The 21727-nt window shown below is 41.7% G+C and overlaps 1 protein-coding gene across 3 annotated transcripts in view; it reads left to right on the forward strand.

The window, feature by feature from the left end:
- Positions 1–4996: 4996 nt before the first annotated feature.
- The window catches only part of mybpc2a (myosin binding protein Ca), a 68167-nt gene continuing 51436 nt past the window's right edge, over positions 4997–21727 (forward strand). The window contains exon 1 of one of the 3 annotated variants that reach the window (XM_085783583.1): positions 4997–5166. In XM_085783583.1, coding sequence (XP_085639709.1) covers positions 5145–5166 — 22 coding nt within the window. In that variant the 5' untranslated portion in view covers positions 4997–5144. The remainder of the gene's footprint in view (positions 5167–21727) is intronic. The other 2 variants (XM_085783584.1, XM_085783586.1) reach the window with 2 other exon arrangements.

Below are 21727 nucleotides of genomic sequence, written 5' to 3' on the forward strand. Positions count from 1 at the left end.
TACAAATTTTAACTGGGTTTGCAGTTGCCAAAACTCTGTTAAACAACTCTGTCCAGGGATCACTTGGAGGGCAGAGAGTGTGACTCCGAGTCCAAATCTTAAGAGAGTATCAGACCCAGAGAGAAGTGGCACCAGCAGCACCAGCAGCACCAGCAGCAGGTTTCTGCCAAATGTGATTGATGTGATTTATTTCTCAATGCTTATTCCCGACTGAAGAGTTCTGCTGACGTGTTATAAAACCTCTGTGGATACAAGTGAGAGGCATCCATCATGTTCAACTCCATCATCTCAACATCAAAGCGCTGAACGGGAATTTTAAACCCGGGATTAGTCCTGTAAAGTTACCTAACAAACAAGAATCTGCATCTGCCTTTGTAACCATCGACAATAACGGAGAACAACAGGTGACGAGCAGATCTCCTGATTTTTTACACGTGAAATTTTATCTCCTCAGTGTCACATCATTATCACGTTACTGTGTGTGCATGGAAACAGCTCGTCTCCGTCTCCTTCAGTGTGAAGGAGGGGGCGCTCTGTATGGAGCATATGGTGACTGAAGCATGTGATTCCCCCCGGGCTCTGCTTTAGAAACCATGCAGCCCCATACAGTAGCCTATCTAAAACCCCCAAACCCACCCACCCCTCCCTTACTGGGACAGCCCATTACTCTCTGTCGTCGTCCTAAACAACGGTGTCACCTACCTATTTTTAGTCAAATATGAAAGCTTGTATATTAATGTGAAAAGACAACAGGACTTTCACTTTGAAGGAGGAGGCTGTCACGTCCTGTCTGCGCTGCTGCCGTTAAAAATGGAGCATTGTGAATAATGAGAGCGAGAAAAATCTTTCAAAAACAAGAAACATGTCGCAGCACGTTCAAAGTTTTCACTGAGACGACACATGACACGCTTCTTATAAGAATTATTCTCTCTTACACGCTGCACAGTGTCAATAACAGATCAGACAAATCAATCACATACAAGCAGGGCCGTTGCTAGTAATTCTGGGGCCCCGTGAAAAAATGCTGAAGTGGGCCCCCTATGTATTATCACTTTTTAAAATGTATTTCAAACAGGGTAACGGTGACGGTGAGTGACAGTATAGGGAGAACTTACCTGTCATTTGGATTTAATACTTTTCCACTATGTCTCATGAAACTTTTGGTTTTCTTGTTTCTAATGTCGTAGCAGGCGTGTGAAAATATAGTGTAGCATTAGAGTAGGGTGAGCATCCTGTATTGATTCAGTAAGGGACAGTGCATGGAATAGCATACCTCTGCAGATTAGGACTGCACAAACACTTGAGCACTTTAAGTCTCTATTAAAAACTCATCTCTTTTCCTTGGCATTTTAGATATGTCTTCACTTTTGTATTATTGTTTTCTTGCTTGTTTTTACTGTACATTACCTGTATCCCATTTAGCTTTATTGTTACTAGTTTTACTTTTGTGTTTTATTGTACAGCACTTTGGACAACTTGGGTTGTATTTTTAATATGGGACGATCCAGTGTTATTATCACTTTATCCATCATGTTTTAGGCGATTCCTGTATAATTACTATGTTATGTAATAACGCACATGGCTGAGCCCAAGGCCGCTGGTGGCCGGTGATAAAATAAAGAATTAAATTGTGATTTACTATGGACACTCATGAGATTAATTATGATTAATATCTTAAGTGATTAACAGCGTCCAAGGACTTGCATGTTTTCTTCAGTTTGCTGTTTGTTGTGCTCTCTGGGCCACCGTACAATGCCCCCCAAAACAGATAAATATTGCATTGTGATGTGATGTTTGTTGCTGCTGGTCCACTGACAGCTGTAATCTCCACCAGTCATGGGAAAGTGTGTGTGTAAAGGTGGAGAGGACCTGCTTCAGTTGGCTTAACGTGTACTTCAGTGAGGCTTAACTAATGCAAGCGTTAAATAACTGTGGTGTCATCCTCCACAGCGGCTCACTGGATCATGTAGGACACCTATAGTTAGTCTCCTGTTCCCACTTCAAAGCCACAATATATGAATAATCTCGACCCATTCGGAGTTTAATCACAGAATAAATCACCACTGATGAGCTGTGAACGCATCAGAAAGATTTATTACGCACAAGTCTGCTTAAGAGTCAAGTAATGTAAAGTCAGAATATACAGTAGACTCAAGGACCTTTTATGTCCTATTCAAACAGGCCTCCGTAATCTTCCTCCAGGGTATTTTGTTCTCCTTGAACATCTGAATCTCAAGTTGCACTCGCCTTAAATAGCTGTTCTTCAGTCTCTGCCTCTCTCTTTCTGACTGAACTTCTCTCTCCAAAATTAAAGTCTCGCTGAATGTTTATTGTTACCGTCAAGGTTAAAACTGCCGGGGCAATTTGGGGCGAGCGAGACGATGGGCGCAGAATCCAGAGGAGGGACGACTGAATGGAAAGTGAAAAGCGGCTTAAACGCACAATTTAACACTGATGCTTATAATAATATCCATATTTGCTTTGCATTGTCATTTAGAATCAGTGGAAGGAGGATAAGGAGGACTCACGCGCTCGTGCTTCTGCCACTTATATATGCATGGGCTTTTCTTTTTAAATGTATAACAGTGAATATATTTATTTATTCCACAGCACTTGCATGTGAAATCTGTGTCAGCGTGGAAACATGTAGCTATAGGTGTGTTCAGAGATTTAAATCTCTCCAGGAACTCCTGAGGTCAGCGACCTCTCTCCACTGTCTTTGACCTTGGTCCTCACATCCCTGTGCGACGGCTGCCAGTCCCATAAAACACCACCCGCTGACAGCTTCAGCTACTGGAGAACAAATGGGATTGTCAGAGCCTGTGGGAACGACAGGCTGCTGCTGCTGCTTTGCTCTCATTTTCATCTCCGACTTTGTTCTCAACTCATCCTCTTCACCCAGGGACTGTGTGGAAATCACTGGGCCGGAGGAGGAGGAGGTGCTGGAGCTTAGTTCTGACTGTTTAAGAGAGCAACAGAAGAAAATCTAAATGAACAGTCAGAGGCATCTTCTCTGATGTTTTCATTTCATCTGTTGGTTCTTAACAGGTTGATCTGAGGTGATGTTCAGTCTCCATGAACTATTAAGAACCACGGCAACTGTTTCCTGTAGGTGGATTATAGAGCAGGTTAGGCACAGGGTCACTCAAACAACTTCAAACATACACAAATGAGTACAAAGAGACACTAAACAACCACAAAGATACAAAACACTTGTTAAAAGAAATGAAAAATCACCACAAAGAAACACACAAAAAAGCATAAAGAGACATAAAACAAGTCAAAACAGTCACTAAATCACCACAAGGACACACAAAATTAGTTTAAAAAAGAACAAGAACAACAACAAAAAAAGTTTCCACAATTGACACAAGATGACCACAGAGATACAGAACAGGTTAAAAAAAGACAAGAAAAAAGAAGAAACAGTCAAGCCACAAAGACACACAAAAGATGATTGAAGAGATCCAGAAGTGACACGAAATGACCACTGAGACACAAAACATGCAAAAACAAACAATAAATAACAGCTGCTGTGCAGCGATGGGTCGGGTCCGGGCTATTTTTTGGCAAATTTAGGCAAATTTTGAGCAACAAACAGGAGAATAGGAAGACAGTACAGTTGACCTTATAATGTTCATTTTGCACCAGTTAAGGATTGATCCTGCAACTTCTGGAATCAAAGACTGTTGTCTATCGCACTGAGCTAATTGGCCAGTGGCAGTTCAACAGTGGCTTCACAAACTGAGTAAGCCATTCACTGTCGTGCAGGCAGATTTGAGGCCAGTGTAAAAAGAAAAATCTGTTTTTGTGAAAATTCTGATATGTATTTGTCAAACATCATCTGACTATAAGATTTTGTGCATTTGTTTCACAAAGAGCAGCTGGTATTTTGATGTGTTATCATCAACTCCCTTGTTGGGTCTTGAACCCACATCCTCTAACACCAAGACCCAGCTCCTAACTCACTGAGCTAATTGTCTGGAAGTGAGACATGAGATGGACTTCATAATTTGTAATAAGTTTAAGTGGACAAAAGTATCAGCAGTATTGGGGCGACATGTTGATGAAATTTCAAAACTGTAGCATGTACCGTTGCTTTGGTAGAAATTTTCAAAGTTTTAAAATTTAAACGCTTATTGTGCCCCCCCCTAGGAATGGGGTGGGGGCACATGTCCTTGGAGTTGAGTAAATCTGGCATAGGGTCGAACATTCCTGTGAAGTTTTTTTCACTGATTATGCATGGGAAGTAGGACTTCCTAGGAAGAAGAAAGAAGAAGAACATTGAGGAAAACAACAGCTGCCCGGACCCTAATGACAACAAATAAACAGGGAATGAGAAAAAAATGCGAAATTACTGTAAAGTGACACAAAATGACCACAGAGACACAAAACACGTAAAAAAAAAAAAAGATAACACACAAACACGAAGTCACACAAGATGAGTAAAAAGAGACACAAAACTATTTAAAAAGATATGCAAAACATTCACAAAGAAACACACAACAACAACAGGAACAAGTAATCACAAGAGAACAACTGTGGTTTTGCCGTTATGTAATGAGGCGTCTTACTGTTTTTTTCCCCCCCATTATCATTATTTCATAATGACACATAACACCTCCCTCCTTCTCTCACCCCACCTGCCCCCTCTAACAATTTCCACACTGTCCCTTAGAAAGACATTCAACGTGCCACTCAGCATCACTCAGTCACACTGTCAGTCAGAGGTGATTAGCATCAGTCAGTTCGTTAACGTTCTGCCACCAGGGCCTAATGAGTTAATCAGCTGGCAGGTTTTCCCGAGGGCCGGACTTTTCTTTATGGCTCTGAACCGCTTTTACCCCTCACGGTGTCTTCCTCCTCCTCTTCCTCCTCCTCCTCTGCTCCACAGCTCCTGCCAAGGTTTCAAGTGACACCCATTCTGTCACTCTCCTCCTTCCTTGTTCCACTTCTTGAAGGAGGAGGAGGAAGAGGAGGAGGGAGGATGAAGTGACTGGCAGTGGTGTGTTTGAGTGGGGAGGGAGGGGTGGTGGTGGTGGTGATGAAGTGATAAAAAGGGATGGAGGAGGAAATGTAGGCAGATCCACAGACACGGAGCGAGGAAGACGCTTTCAGAGGAATCACTATAAACAGACACAGACATGCCTGAGCCCAAGAAGCCGGGTAAGCTGGGCCGACCTGTGGGATTTTAATAGAAAAGTCAATGATCAAAAAACAAAGGAAGGAAGCTGACAGTGCAGTGAGATGTTCAGATGAGTGAAAAACAGAATAACAAAGTATTTCTAACCCATAACTTTAAAAAAAAAAAGAAAGAAAAGAAAAAGCCAAGCGCTTTTATTTTGAAAAATTGCGCATGAAGCATCACTTCTATAAAGACTTTTATTTTTCATTTTTATATCCTAATAAGGAGGATAAATGTTTATAATAGAGTCAGTATATCACCTAACATGTGAGGCGTTCAAGTGCATGTGAATCCAAGCTGTTGAACATGACTCAGTAATGTGTGGTATGAGTTTTAGATTTCATTTGTTACAAGCTCATAAACAGTGCCTTCACTGTCCCTGCATTGAGCTACAGTTGATCTATACAGTACATCTTTGTCTTTATTTCTGTTGTCTTGACCTCTGTTTTAACTTAAGCTGGTTTAATAACCAGTTGGTTTTATTGGCCACTTAAGTATCGGTTTTATTAAAACAAATGTAAAGTGAGACAAAAGTAATGGTGAAAAAATGCTGCAGAACGGAGCCACTAATGGTTGTGATAATGGATCTTTGAGTCACTTATGGGGACAAATGCGTTGGTGCATTGGTGAATCCTCTCAGGTCCTTCAAGTTCATTAAACCGTGGGAAGCGGGAACAAGCGATAAGAGTGCAAAAGTCAGCGCACTTACACTAATGACACACACACAAGGGTCAAGGTTACAGCTGAGCAAATTAATTGTTAGATATGTAATTGTTTTACGATTATGTTTTATTCAGAGCTTTGTGTCATATTCATATGTGTCACATCATGTAAAAAATGCGATGTTGAAAAATCCAGTTGATTGCGATAAAAGTCCATATTGGTGATTTAAAGCGATCATTAAAAAAATCATAAATTGAAGTTCTTTGGGCGTCAAAATGAAAAACAGGGTGAGTAAAGGACAGTAAATGCCTCGTTTCATCGCTGATAATAAGACCTTTCACTTGCACCATAAACTGCGCGTATGGGATTCCGGCGGTGTAGCGTAACCTCGCCATATATGTGGTGTAACATTTAATAACCTGCGCAGCGAAGCATCAACTGAACATTAATAAAGCGCTGTAATATGTGACATTAAACTCCACGGTGTCTGCTGTAATGTTTGTATCAGTCACAGGGTTTAAAATATGCTCGGCTGCCTTTGTCAACAGCGACTTCAGAGCGCTGTAAATCAAATGTGTGCACGAGGAAAAGGAAGGGAAGGTATAGGAAAGAGGGAAGGAAGGAGGAGGCAGCAGATAAAAGTGAAGAGATGAGCGGGATGATTTGTTAGAAGGACCTCTGCCAAGTCAGGTGTAACTACCTTGCCGTCGTATCTCTGCACCGCAGACACCTAATCTATCTGACCCTGATTGCCTCCCTCATTCTGTTTCGCTGTCTCCTCCGCTGGCATCCATCTCCCCTCGCCAATCTGCAGGAAGTTCACCATATCGCTTTGCTGTTATTGTGTGAAAAAGTCACAACTCCCCCCCCCCTTTTTTTTTTTTTTTTTTTTTTTGCAGTCAAGCTATCACATTTTCCATCATGTGTTGATAAAAAACTCTGTGATCTCTCCAGGAAAAAGATTTCTCCTGAAACCAAAATGGCTCCTTCACCGGTTCCTTAAAAGTCCACAGATGGAGATGCATGCGAGTGTTGACGTGTGATAGAATAGATTCGTAAAAGCATCCGATGTCGCAGTTTATACCCTTTCCCTTTTTATTCTCCATCATGCTGTAATTCCATCCGTTCGTTTCATTACATCTAACCAATGTGTCGCCGATCCAGCGTCCTGACATCATGCGTATCATGTTCCCGACACCACATTACTACCTTCTCTCAGGCTCCTCTTGTTCTTGTGTTTCCACCCATCCCAAATCGTTGCCCCTCTCTTGAACTTCATCGCACTTTCTCAGGAGCCCCTCTTGCCCCTGTCGATCAGCTGGTTACAGCTCATGTGACTAACCCCCTGCCCCCCCCACCCTCAGCCAGACAACCCCTAGTGGCGTTTTTGCTCTCGACGGTTAAGGCTGCCCCAGGGGGAATCAAGAAGCAGAGAGGGGATCTGGAAGAAGCACGCATCCCAATAAACAGCCACAAGAATAGTTCTCAAGTACAGGAGCGCCTACTGTGGACTTGTGGATGCACGGAGGGGACGGCGCCTCAGGGATGGAGGGGGTGGGGGGTGGGGGGTGTATATCCACTGGGCTGACCCGCATTTGGAATAAAACACAACAGCCCGGCAGGATCATTGTTTCTCACAGCAGCTATGTAATGCCGACTCGTTCTGTAGTCTGACGAGGCGGTGGACTCCATGGAACGAACAGTTACACAATAATTAGACCCTGTGTGGCGGCGCTCATGCTGATAGTTACAGGGTGCCAGGGTGCTCGTTCTCTGGCAGCGGCTCCGTTGCTGAGTGTGTGCAGAAATAACAACCCAGTTTTTAATCACCAGTAATAGTGCCAGAGGGCCATTATCAGCACCCAAACAACCTTCCTCCTGCTGTCTTAGGACAGAGGCCGGTTGCACAAAGATAGATTTTAATAACGACATTAATCAAAGTCATGGTTAGGTAATGTCTTAATTCACCTGTTGCACAATAAAAGTACTTTTCCTCCCCCCACTATTTATGATTAATTTGGAGTAGGCCTAAATTAAGACATTTTTTTTTTCAGAAAACATATTCCTGCAGCACGAGCCTGCTAGCTGTGTCTAACTCAACACAAATTAGCAGAAGCTGAGTTTGTTGGCCAACATATGCAAATCTTAAAAGCCTAAATATCTTTATCTTTGTTAGACCAGTTTTAGTTCTGATTTCAGCCCGTTCGATAATTCCTTTTTAATAGCCCAGCTTGAGAAGAAAAATTAGCTAACAAGCTTGCTAATAATCAGTTATAAAGCTTATTTTATGCTTGTTAACTTATCCTGGTTGTGAACCTCACACAGTTTAATGAAATGTGTTTCTGTAATCATTACTTCTGGACTCATTAAACCACTGCTGTTTTGAAGAATAGCTATTTAGCCTACTCCAAGAGATGCAATTCATTAAGCTAATAAGGTAATATGTTACGATATCTTCAGAGTGGTAGTCAACAGCTCTAATTTACCGTTTTAAGTTGAATTTGGGTGAATTAATTTTCAACTCCTCAGGTGATCTATCATTTTCTTGTATTTATAATTGATAAACTTTTTTCCCCCTCCCTAACTAAACTAGTTAGCCCTGTTACCATGGTAACAGTGACACCTGAAGATTCCAAGCGATGTAATGGAGAGAGTAGCCTAACAAGAATTTAACGAGTTGTAAGTGGCTGCGTTGGAAATACACACCAGCTTAGTCACCTTTAGTTTTTATTTGGCTAAAGACGACGTTATCCTGAGCTGGACCCGAGTCAGCAAACACAGAGAGAGAGCCCTGGATGGAAAAGTGAGCTCAGCCCTGCTCCAGCTCCACTGGTCTGTGTTTTTATTTCACACTGTTGGAAGTTTATGTTGTTCAATTTATCAATAATTTAGCCCTGTAAAGTGTTGCTGTTACTGTTAAATCCCTCCAGAAGGCTATAATGTTGTCTGTTGAAGTGGTTTAAAACAGTTGTGTTAGTTACGTTAATGAAACTTCAGCAATCCAAGATGGCTGCTCCGTGCATTAACAGTGACTGTTTATTAGCCAATTTGGTCTAATTATGTGTTGTTAAATTGGATGAACCCAACAGAACTGGGTAACTTTCATTTGTAGACATCTTGTTTTGTTGCTTTCACGTGCAAATTATCACATAGTGTGTCGTCACCAGCTCGTGTTAGCTAACAATTATGATGACAACAACAAAACCTGACAAAAGAGTTGCTTTAATTCCAACTCGGTGGTCTCGTCTCGGATGTGATGTCATCTTTAGCTTCCTCACAAAAAGCCTTACATTACATCATAGCAAATAGTCCTAATTATGATTGAACGAGAGCTGGGCAACTTTGTAAAATTAGCATCTATCTGAAGCCATATTTGAGGCCTATCGTCGGCATCTATGAGTGTTATCGTCTTGTTTTTTCAGGGCAGCAGTTGTTTAGTCGAAGGTTAAACCTCCCGTCACCTCTATAGGCTTCTGGCTAGAAGGAGGCTAACATCCTGTCACCCCCTCCTCTCCAAACCGCGCGTCTCACAACCCGGCCCCGTGTAGCATTACCTCATACCGAGGCCATCATCAAGTTCCCGCAGGTATGCACCCGCCGCTTGATGGATTACAGACAGATGCAGAGTCAAGCGGCTGCGCCATGAGGTCCCACAAAGAGAGTGTGAAAAGTTAACTGAGCCCTGATATATCATTAACAAAGACTCTCTAAATGCGGCCCCAGCGGTGTGTTGTGCTGAGGATACACAGCCAGACTTTATCCCTTATTCTAAAAAGCTTCCTCTGTGATCTGAGAGAGGCCTTGGCCTATTTGGAGCGCGGGGCTGTGTTGTTGTGAGCTGGAAGACAAAAGGAAATGAATGGAAAGCTGAAGTGGATGACAGCTTAATACGGTATTTAAAGCCCCCTTTTGTTTACCGAACACCACAGATTCCTCATCCCCAAATTAGCGTTGCATTTAGCGATTGTTTTCCTGTGTTGAGACCGCTTTATTCACATAATAACAGTTCATTCAAATCGTCAAGAAAGTTTACAGCGGCGCCATAAAATCTAATCTCCAGTTTCACACCCCTTTTATTCCTCTTCCAACCCCATTACCAAATCCTTCCCTTTCTCTCCCCCCTTGTTTGTGCATAAATCTTTATCCTCACGTGCAGCACAAGAGGAGAGGGGAGAGAAAGGGGGAGGAAGACATCACTGGTGGAATCCAAACAAGTCATAATTCTTATCATCATCGCTACAACCCAGTCTTATATACAGCCTTCACATTCCCGCCGCAGGCTCGTGTGTCTAATCCCTCAGTCCGCGACCGCAACAGGCTTAAGGCATGACTTTTACAGCACGCATGAAGACGAAACGACGCGGAAACGTCAGCACCTTTAAAGGTTTATCAACCTGTCTCAGCGGGGGGCAACATTATTAGTGACCTTTTTCTTTGTAGGAAAGGTCTTGGCGGAGCAGCGGCTGAGATCAAATGAAATCCAGAGGAAAACGGGAACGAATTGTGCATATCGTATGAATTTTGAATCGCGTCTTTACTTCAATAATAAAACGACACAAAGTGGCCTCTAAATATTTATATTTTAGACGGTATAATCGTCTGGAGACTTAAACTGACAGCAGTTATAACAGAGAGTTTGTTGTTGCCTAACAGTCATTGACAGGTTATTTTCTACAGAACCTGCAGAATATTCTCAGGTACCTGCAGTTTTCTGTTTGTGTGAATTTCAACTCACGTCAGAGGCAAAAAAATGCACCTAGTAATAGCAAAAGTTAGCTACTAGTTATATACATATTGTATAATAACTGTAAAAGATTAAACCACTGGTTCAGCATTTTTAACTTATGTTCCAGTTGTACCGAATCATATTCTCTTCAAAACGAAATCAGGAAGTCTATGTATATGACTGTGAATTGGTGATATGATAATGTAGCAATATGCTAAATTAATTTAGACATAAATATGCTAAATTAATTTAGCATATTTTTTTTATTGGAATATGAGTAATGATCTCAGTTGTAAATGTAATATTTGCATTTAATCTTATAAAATAAATATGTGATGTGTATGTAGTCTCGAACCAAACAAGCACGTCGCTTTATGTCAACAGAATATGATTGTTATATGTTGCACTTTGTCGTATTGAGAGTTCAAATATTTTGTATCTGTTTGGACCCAATCAAAAAAAAAAAGTTCATTATAGTAAGTACATTTTTAGTAGTTTTAAGGATCTTCATTGCTTATAATGGAATACATTTATTCCAACGTGGCTTAAATCGTCTAACAACCATTCAAATACACCCAGGTGTATGTCATGTAAGGTTAGAGGAAGGAAAAACTACATACAGTCACGTCTGAGAAGTTGGGAACTGAACATATTTCTGCTTAAAAAACAACTTAATTCTTAACAAGTAGTTGATGATATTTCATATGTGATAGATTCAATGACCAAACATTATTCAGATTGAAGTGATGCAAAATATTCTCATATATACAGTAATTATGACATGAGCTTAAATGTTTGATTCGACCACATGCTCGATGTCGAGAATCCAAGAGTTATGTGAGTGTTGCATTTATTTATCACAAGCAAAGAGCAAAAACAACTCTTATTATAATATTTCTGCAACAGCAGAGTTTTACACCACTGTCCTCTTAATCTTAATCAAAGCTTCTTTACCAAGTTCTCACACAGGTTTGTAAAAATAAAAGCTTTAAAATATTTAAAATATTCACTTTTTTTTTTTTTTTCAAAACCCACCAGCTGAGGCTCGGAAGCCAAAACCCAAAAGTAGGTCATCCAAATATGCAAACGAAATGTCTCTCCTGTTTCATTCATGGTCAACGTGTTTGAAGCTCTGAGCTCTTTTCCACGGTGAAGAACAAACAGCTGACGACTTCACTCAGAGGTGAAAGGTCACACACAAGGTGAAGAGCGACATTTGTCAACATCAGTATCAAATCCATTAGGATAGAAATACACCTCGTGATGATGATGTATTTCCATCTCTGGAGTTGTCTGAACCGAGTCTGACAAACCTCAGAAATCTCTGGAAAATCTAAGACTGAAAACTTGTGAGGTGACCTGGTTTTTTTTTTTTTTAAAAGCTGTTAAAAAATTGATTTAGCAGGAAGCTACAGCGCGGTTCTTGAAGCCTTACGAGCAACAGTCAAAGCGCCGTTGTGTGGTCGTTTTTGTGTTTGATACGACAACAACGCTGACAGTTGCTGGAATTTACTGGAATATGGTCCTCAACAGCCGTCACTAATCTGCATGTCAAGCTACTATTTAATCGTTACTGTGAGTTTATCCATTTACCCTCTCCTGATGCTCTATTCAGCACACGACGTAGCTGTAGGTCAGATCATCAAGACTGTCAAATTAACTTGGCAAATGATTGAGTGATCGGGAAGGCAGAGGCTTAAGTGTACCCCCCGATTCTGCCGACAGCACTGCTCTCCATCCTCATCATAAAATGGTGAAACTCCATCAGTCACGCTCTGCCCCCAGCGTGGACGCCAGCCAAGTGCCAACCATACCATTGATACTCATCCACACATTCACACTTATAAATAGCTTGTTTGAATATTAATCTTCTCTTTATGCTCCAATGCCAATACTCCCCCCCCCCTCCCCCCATTTTGATGTATATTTGAATATTATGCAAATAACAAAAACACCTCTCCGTCACACCATCATGTGGTTTAAGTACAGTAGCAGCGGCTTGGCCCCCGCGTGATCGTGCTGTATAATAATGGAATGAATTGCTTTTTAAGTGGGATTAAGGTGCTTTTAAGGCATTGAGGAATCCCCCCCCCACCCACCCACCCCCTCGTTGGATTGTGGTGGTAAATATGCGTATAAATTAGAGCGGATTGGAGTTTAAGTTGCTAAAAACATCACTCAGAAGCAGAGCGGCGGTTAATGTAGCAGCAATATAACTGGTCGCATTTATGTACATATATGGGCAGTTTTCGACTTTGAAATTTTTAGATACATATACATACTATTAATGGACAAATATACTTGGCTTTATGCAAATGTAATTTTATAAACACTAACCACAAATATTGCCCAGAAACCTTCAAAGGTCTAACTGTTAGGAAAGACGGTTTAGTCACCTCTATAGGCAATTTTTTTGCAATTTTACTTAATGCTTATACTTTTATTCCAACGTGACTTAAATCCTCTACCAACCATTCAAATACACCCAGGTTACTGTCATATAAAAATGTAGAGGAAAGAAAAACTACAAAAAGTCACTATATTTTATTTAAAAACGAAATTTAATTCTTAACAAATAGTTGATAATATGTTATATAGATTATAAAGGTCTAACTGTTAGCAAAGACAGTTTAGTTTGCAACATTGCAGTTATTCAAACTGAAGGTCGAAGGCCAATGTCACACAACTTATGTTAATCATGTGCAAAGAAAAATGTCGTGGCATTAAAAGGAATTGTTACCATTGTGTTAACTCTGACAGCCTTTACTAATAAGAAATAATAAACCATGATAATCCGCTGAGTCAGTCAGCACAGAGAAGGACACTGACCACCACTAAGACATGTGCACTATTTCACAGCAGACGTCAAACGACCTGAGCCTCCTGAGTCCGGTCCAGTTCACTGACCAGTGTCCTTCCCTTGTTTGTTGACTGGGCCCAGTCCCTCTGAAAGTCAAGGACCATCGTCTGGGGGTGTTTAGAGGAGGGGAGGGGGCTTCAACTCACTCACTGGAGGCCAATATCAGACCCCTGTAGTCTCTAGATTAAATTTCATGACTAATATCATGGAATTTAACCCGACTATGACTAAAACGAGCTGGGCTTCAGCTGGGACTGAACACTACACGACACTACACTTCCCATAATGCAACTCTTTGGCATCTTTCACCAGCTCGTCCGCGCTTGGTAAACTTTTATATCTTTCCAGCTCCTACGGTACAAGGCCGAGCCCACCTGTGAAATCTGTCTCCAGGGAACTTGAAGATAGTTTTACAACTATATTTATAGGCCGAGTCGTCGGCTACTCCCCATGATGACTACACTAATCATCATGTGTAAAATAATCCACCTCCCACCTCTTTTCTCTTTCATTGGGCCTGAGCAGCTGCATGTTTAATAAATTCAGACTGAAGGTGACCTAATAGAGTCTAATTTGTTTATGTGAAGAAATATTCATGTCATGGAGAACATGCGGAGAAAGGAGGCAGCCAAAAACTGATCAGATCAATCATGTTTGGGCCTTTTTATTCTCATTGTCGTCTTATTAAACATTTTTATCTGTTTGTGCCTTTAAAACCGATTATAATCAGAGTAGTTGCCTCTTTTTGCAGCTGAATTTCTTCGGTTTTAACCCCTGAATGTAAACACACGCTGATGTGAGTCAGTTTTTTCATGTTGTGTGATCAGAGAAGATTCACAGACTGTGTTTCTGAAGCAGACCTTAACCTCAGGGCTTTCCTTCTGCAGACATATCTGGTTTTATGTCTGCAGACCGATGCAGTAGGTGGTTGAGGTCTCACAGGTGAAGCTCCAGCCAGCTACTTGCTGGTTCTGCATGTTTACAGCTACGTGCTAACAAACGAATCGGTAACTGGAGCTTCTAGTTTCTTCTGTGGCCCCGACACAACTGTCCGGCGTAGAGGTGTGTGAGTGTGGTGCTGTGTAAAAGGGCACCAGGCGGCATTAACAAAGTATGAACGGTGGGAATATGTTACCACCAAATGGCGTCGCGCTCAGTCGGAGGAGAGAGAGAGAGGAGGCCGCGTGGGCCCCGGTCTCTAGTTAACACGTCTGCTGCTGCCATAGCTCACGGTTGTAGACACGCTTAAGTGACCTAATGTATTCAGCAGTCCTCCGACATCAGGCTCCAGTAGAAACAAAAACCACTTAAGTGTGGTGCATTCCTCAGCAGCAGCAGCAGCAGCAGCAGCCGCAGCATTATAGACGTATCGCTCCGAGTTTAAAGACGCAGCTGCTCAGCATCCGGGGCATCAAAATGCACATTCAAACAAATGCAGATGAGGAGTTTGTGCCCTTTTTGGCTTTGTTCAGTGATGAGAGAGAGAGAGAAAGAGATTTAAAGATTCAAATGTTTGGCTTGGCCCCGACTCCTTTGGCTCAACAGAGTGAACAAGCAGGAGACACACGCTGCAAAGGAAGACAGGGAAATGTCAAGAGAGATTAACGAAGCACATTCCACAGAGGTTACCCTTCAAAAGCAAACCAGGAAGAGAGGGAGAGGGAGAGAGAAGGAGGGAGAGAGGGAGAGGAGGAGGATGAGCACTGCAATGTTAATCGACTCATTGTTTTTTCAGTATCATGAAGCTGCTGGGCCTCATAATAATGATAATATGTGGCAGGATCTTTGGTCTCAGTTATATAATATAGACTCAATTAATGATCAATCTACAGCATGCAACTGTTTTGAAACTCTGACCCAATACCAACCATTAGCAGAGGGCAGATCAATACCAGAAAATATCAATAGTATTGACACTGTCTTGTTTTGAGTCTTAACCACATCAAACAAACAAACAGAAGCAGATCTGTCTTATGTGCAATCACATCATGAACAGTCGCTTCTCTGCTGCTGTTTGCTATCATGTAGTTTGGATGCTACTTGGTTTTAGATTGAAACCTACGGTGGCCCTGAGGGTTCAACCGACTGCGACTTAAGGAAACAATTAAACCACCTTGCAAATTCAGAAAAGATTTCAATAGGTTTGACAAAACATCTGCTGCAGATGCACACAACAACTTTGTTTTTGTGTCTTTTGAAGTTAAAAACATTGAACAGCAAGAGCACACGTCCATTTTTTTTTAAAGTTTTTTTTTTTTTGCCTTAATGTTGAGACAGAGAAAGAGAGAGAGAGGACGATAAGGGTCACATGTTGGACTCGAACCTGGGTCACTGTGGAGGATTTTTATTATAACCATTATGAAACACAAAATACTAATAATTAAGATACCTAATATGAGAGGAAATGATGATGGGCCACTGGTAGTTATGTGAAAAGTTAATTATATGATCTAATAGCTGGAATAGAAAACAGACATTAGCAATCTTCTCTAATAATAAAGGTTTATCGCAAAAAGGACCTGAATCATCAGGAAGTTTCTTTTTGCTCTTTTCTTTCTGCTGCAGAGGAGAGACAGAAAAGAGAAGTAGTTTATGTCTAACGAGTCATTCAGACAGAAACGTTAAATGTTGATAATTATAGGAAACAACATTAGCAGTGTGTAGATCATTGCTCTAATCAGAGACATGCAAGTCTCCTCGTGTTGTTCTGAGCAAAACTACTCATTTATCACCTTCTTGTGAACTGTTTTGTCCCTGCCAGGATCCTGTAGGAAAGGACGACTCAGTGTTTTTCCCTGCATTGATCTGATTGGACAGTCAATTTGTACTGTAGGTGTGTAGCTGATCGAGCCACCGTCGTAGGGGTTCGAAAAGTGAAGTTATTACCGAGATAACCTCAAATACTCCTGTTGCTAATTAATTTACAACGTCAGTTTTGTGCTTGCAGCTTTTTCTGCCGTCCCCAAGAGCGACGAGTAAAGTAAAGCATAAAAAATGATGAATGATACATACACTATATATATATACACACCCGTGTAAGGCAGTGAAATATATATGAAACATTACATGCCATTTAGAGGATGCTTATGTCGTAAGAGCCTTGAAGAATCAAGGCGGTCATACATCTTTTATCAGCCGTGGTCAGAGAGAAATCCCCCACACAGGCGCTGTTAGCTGCTTTACCAGCTGAGCTTTAAAAGCCTGCACCGGCCCCCCCCCCTCCCACCCCCACCTCTAGGTCTCAGCTTAGGTATCATTACATTTCAACTTCTTAGTCAGAATATGGTTAAGTCCTGCAGAGTTTAAACTGATATTAGTGATAAGCTTTGGGAGATAAAAACCTTCTATAATTAAGAAGCATCGGGTAATGTGAGTATTTAATGGAGGGAGATGTGACAGTGACAGCGGGGTCAGCGAAAACTGAGTAAATAAATCCTCTTTCAACAAGCACCCCGACCTCACATGATTCGTTAAATATAAATGGAGTTCGTCTCACCACCAGCCCAACCCCGCCTCCGACGAACCCAACCCAACCCCCCCTCTGGCTCTTAACGTGAAGCTTCACGCCATCCTTGACCCCCACGTTGGCCCGGCTCATTCTTCTTCTCTCGCCCCGCTTTAGTTTCTCCCCGTCTTGCTTAACCTGCCTTTTTTTCCTTTTTTTTTCAAAAATTAAAGTAGGACAAAGAAGTGGTAGGACAAAAAAGTGCTGAGAGTAGGGATTTGGATTAAGTTAAAAAAGAAAAAAAGAAGGAGGGGAAAAAAAAGGGAAGAAGCAATGGAGACGTTATCCAACTGACTCACCAGATTCACCTGGAGAGTGAAGTTATCCAGGCCAGGCGTTATAGGGGGTCACAGTTGTCCCAGAGAGGACGGAGCGACCTGAGACAGAGGAGGAGCTGGTGAAGTGAAGTATATGCTGAAGGAGGAAGAGGTCATTTATGGATAATTAGAGGGGGGGAAATAGAAAATACGGCTGTCTTATCAGGACAAATCTCAAAGTGGAGCTGCGGTAAAGAATGACGTCACACCTCCGCTAATTGAGATGCTGTAGATTTGCCTAAATTAAATATGAGTGTTATTATGTCGGGAGCGGATGAAACTTAAAGCCTAAAGGACGAATCCCACACACACACCTTGGTGAGTCTGATTCTTAGTTTAGAGCGACATCGGTGGAGGGTTTCTCCTGATATTCAACCCAGATTTCCATTTTGGTTATGCCTTTTCTTTTTTCTTTACTTTATCCAGTCAAATATCTCAACAACCTCTCTGATGGATTGCACTTAAGATAAACCACCATCAGCTTAACATTAAACTTTTGTTTGTCACATAAAAGTAACGTCTACAGTGTGAAAATACTAATAAGGGATAGTTCAACATTTTTGCAAATTGGCCCATTGCCATAATACCTATAGTTTTATCAGTAGGTTTGTTACCTTTAATTGTCGGTGCAAGCTATTTTTAGAGCGGCGGAGCAGAGCCGTGAGCTGCTCAGAGCTACTGCACGCTACGGAGGCTAATGGGATTTCTTTCTTCTTCTCTGTGAGCAAAATACATAGGCCAGTGATAATATATTAGTGGGCAAGAAGGTAATGGGGTCGATGACGTTATATATCATATACGTTTTACAATGTATATTTGTGTAGTCTTATCTGTCATAAACAAGAGATTACGGGTTAAGTGGCGTGTTTGAGTCCTGGTGCCACCGAGACGAGAGCTGGGACACTGGGTCGGACGCTCTGATCTTGCAATGTTGGTTTTCGGCCAAGAGACGCTAGGTGGAAGGCCGAGAGTCTCAATTTTCCCCATAACAAGTAATTTAACCAGCACAATTTCTCCAAAGCTGTTCAAAATCTTGCATAGTTCCTCTTTAATGTGTAAAGTGTTAATGTAAACTAATCTCTAAGCACATATACATTAAATTTGTTGTAAATTTCAGCACCAGACTAAACTTCTTGGCTTCAGTTCTTGAGCTTCCAAATTAGCCAAGATGCTAAACTAAGATGGTAAACATAGTGAGCTCATAGACTGTATAAAAAATGGTAAACTTTACACCCTCTAAACATTAACGCGTAAACATTGTTAGTGTATTAGGATTGACCCCTCGGACTCTCCAAAGGTCAAACACCAAAAACCACTCAAAGCGTCTTGTTTTTAACACGTCAACTAAAGAGCACACATATAAAACTGCCTCGTTAACCACTCAGTTCAAAGATGGCCTCCTCGCTGCTGCTGCTGCTGCCATCCCATCCTTGCTACGTTTCGTTTTTTCTTTATTTATTCTTTGACACACTTACCTTTCGTTGCCACTTTCGAGTTCCCAACATAAAACATAAAAAAATAAAAAAATACATTCTCAGCGTGGTTCTGCACTGCATGGTCATCTGCATAAAGTCTTTCACAGAGGAAATCAAACGCTCTCTCTCCAGATACACAACCTCACGCTGTTAACTGTCTAAATAAGAATACAAATCCCGAGCAGTGAAGGGCTCATAAATTAGATATGAAAGGATGAGCCTGGTAACATGCATAAAACAGGCAGAGGAGGCAGCTGCGACCTTGACGGACTAAAAAAAATCTTTTGTGGAAACTCAATTTACCTGCACGCACCATGTTGCTGGAGGTGGAAGAGGGAGGCTGCTCAGGATGTTCACAACGAGACCGCACGCCGCCGTGGGCCACACAGATCTTATATGTTTTCTATAGTCGAGCCTGTGATGCTTTGTGATGATATTCTGAAGTTATGATGTAAAGAAACAGGTCGTCAGTGGGAATATGAATTAGCCGTGTGTTTTTTTAAAGCATCTCTCAGAAATTAGCAAGTCTAATCCCCCTCCAGCTCTTCAAGGTGTTTTTCCAATTTATCGCGTGACTAAAATATTTGTTTTATTCATGTACTGTTTAGAAGAGCACACACACACACAGTAGGTTTGACACTGCAGCAGCCACGACGATGACGACGACACCTTTAATCAACACTGTTTAAGATGTCACAACACATATACCACCCCTAAGGTTCAAGACAGTCACATCAGAGTATTTCTGTGAAGTCTTCACACCGGCGAATCCACAACTTTCATTTGAGATTCTCATATTGATGTGCAGCCGCTCCACCGACAGTAAATGAGACTCTGACTCTGGATTCACACAAGGAACTTTTACATCTAAGAAGCTTTTCTCTCTCTCTCTCTATATATATATATATACTGTAAGGAAATGCTCTGTCACCATCAAACAATGCCAGGGTAATGTCACGCTCACCTCTGTCTATATTAGAGTGACATTACAGGTTGATGCTGATGAAAGGATGTTCAAACTGTCCTCGCACCTTTATCTATAAACTCCTGATACTCAAAAATAAACTCAAAATGTAAAAAAGAAATAATACAAATAGTCAGAGGAAGTTGAATTTGTGAGATCTGTGAGCAAGATAGAGTTTTATTCTGCTGGGCTGTCATGCTGAGGGTTTTTACTGGCGTTTATTAAACAGCCTTTCATATGAAAATTTCCCCCCCCTCTCTCTCTGAAGCTGTAATATTCCTGTTGGATCAGCGAGACACCGATGGGACTGCTCCTTTTCTGAATTTCAGGTCCTTTTTCTTTTTTCTTTTTTTTTTGGAAAGGGGGGTAAAACGGTTATACTATTAATCAGGCACATCTGAAACAGCAGGCATCTGTTTCCATGGTGATTTTATGACATTTATTTAAAGCCCCAGTTGTCTCCGAGGGGGTGAGGATTGTTTCTGAGACACAAACCCTCCTCCCTCCCGTCTTCTGTTATATCATAATGAGTCAGAGATCAAATAGCGCCTACAAACTCATTGACATCAAGGTGAGAGAGGCAGGAAGCAGCTGAGGACTTGAAGAACACTTCAGTAATCTGCAGCTCACAGACCGACTCTCCTCTGATTTACAGTAAAGGCGCCTGGGACACGGGGCTTCAGCGGGAATCTAAAGAAAGTTTTTTTTTTTTTTTTTTTTTTTACGGCCTGGTGCGTCACGGATCCCCTCCAGGACCGAAGTGCTGAGAGAGGCATTAACAGATTGCTGCCTGAAAAACAAACCTTATCCAAAATAGACGTGTTGCCCCCCCACCGGTGTGCCAGACTTAGTGTGCCAGCCCGCGAGCACATGCCGAGTGCCAAGGCCGGGCCTTGATATCTTAGACCCACTGTTAAGTAGGCTCATGGGACACTTGCTGTGCCGTGCCAGTTGTGGTTTGTTGTCTGTGGGGTTTTTTTTGGAGAGATGATACTGTAGCTCCTCGTTCGTTCGTTTGTGGGGCTCAGACTGTTCGCTGCTGCAGAGCGAGGAACAGAATTTTCCTTTTCTTTTTCTTTTTTTAAACATAAGAAAGGAAGGACCTATTTGTAAGGTCCTTCAAGGGCGTAACAGAGGATGCTAATACCAGTATCGCACCAATACCGAAAAGTGTTTTAACTTCAGTTAAAGCAGAAGTAAGCGGAATATTTGTGTTAATATAAGTCTTAAATAGTTATATCTTCTAACGGCAATCACTTACATAGAGTGTTTGGTCTGAAACACGGGTCTGTCAGTCACTCTGCTCTACTGTAAGCCGAGGAGAAAACTTTCCTTGTATCCTACAACCTTTATCCAATGAGGAGAGAGAACGGCATAAAGGGGCGGTCCTCTCTGTGTGTGCAGCCAATGGATGCGCGTGAATGTGGTGACGTAGGGACGAGGGCGGGGACTGCTAACTCCATCGGCTGACAAGAAGTTACCAGATCGCTTACTTCTGCTTTAATAGGGAAAAAGATAAAGCTCGATGAAGAAGAACCGAACCGTCAAATATACATTTTTGCCAGATCAAGCATTTCAATTTTCATCTATAAGACTTAAAGGGATAGTTCAACATTTTGGCAAACTGGCCCTATAGTTTTAGCAGTAGGTTTGTTACCTTTAATTATTGGTGCAAGCTATTTTTAGAACGGTGGAGCAGAGTCGCGAGCTGCTCAGAGCTACGCTACGGAGGCTCATGAGATTTCTTGGTTTCCCACATCAACGCTATGAGATAATAATGGAACGTTACGAGACTGAGTTGTTTTCGAGACAAATACAGAGACTGCTTGTTGAAAAACTGCCTCCGATGGGAACATGAATCAGTGGTTTTGCATGAATTTTCCTCTAAAAAAACTCGTCTCGTCTCGTAACGTTCTGTTATTATCTCATAGCGTGGTGAATGTGCAGGTCACAATAGATGATAGCTCCTCGTTCGTTCATTCATGGGGCTCAGACCGTTCCCTGTTGCAGAGCGAGGAGCAGCATTTTCCTT

The sequence above is a fragment of the Trachurus japonicus genome, chromosome 8 (genome assembly GCF_045865225.1).
Source record: "Trachurus japonicus isolate A0001 chromosome 8, Traja_1.0".
In the NCBI taxonomy this organism is placed as follows: Eukaryota; Metazoa; Chordata; class Actinopteri; order Carangiformes; family Carangidae; genus Trachurus; species Trachurus japonicus.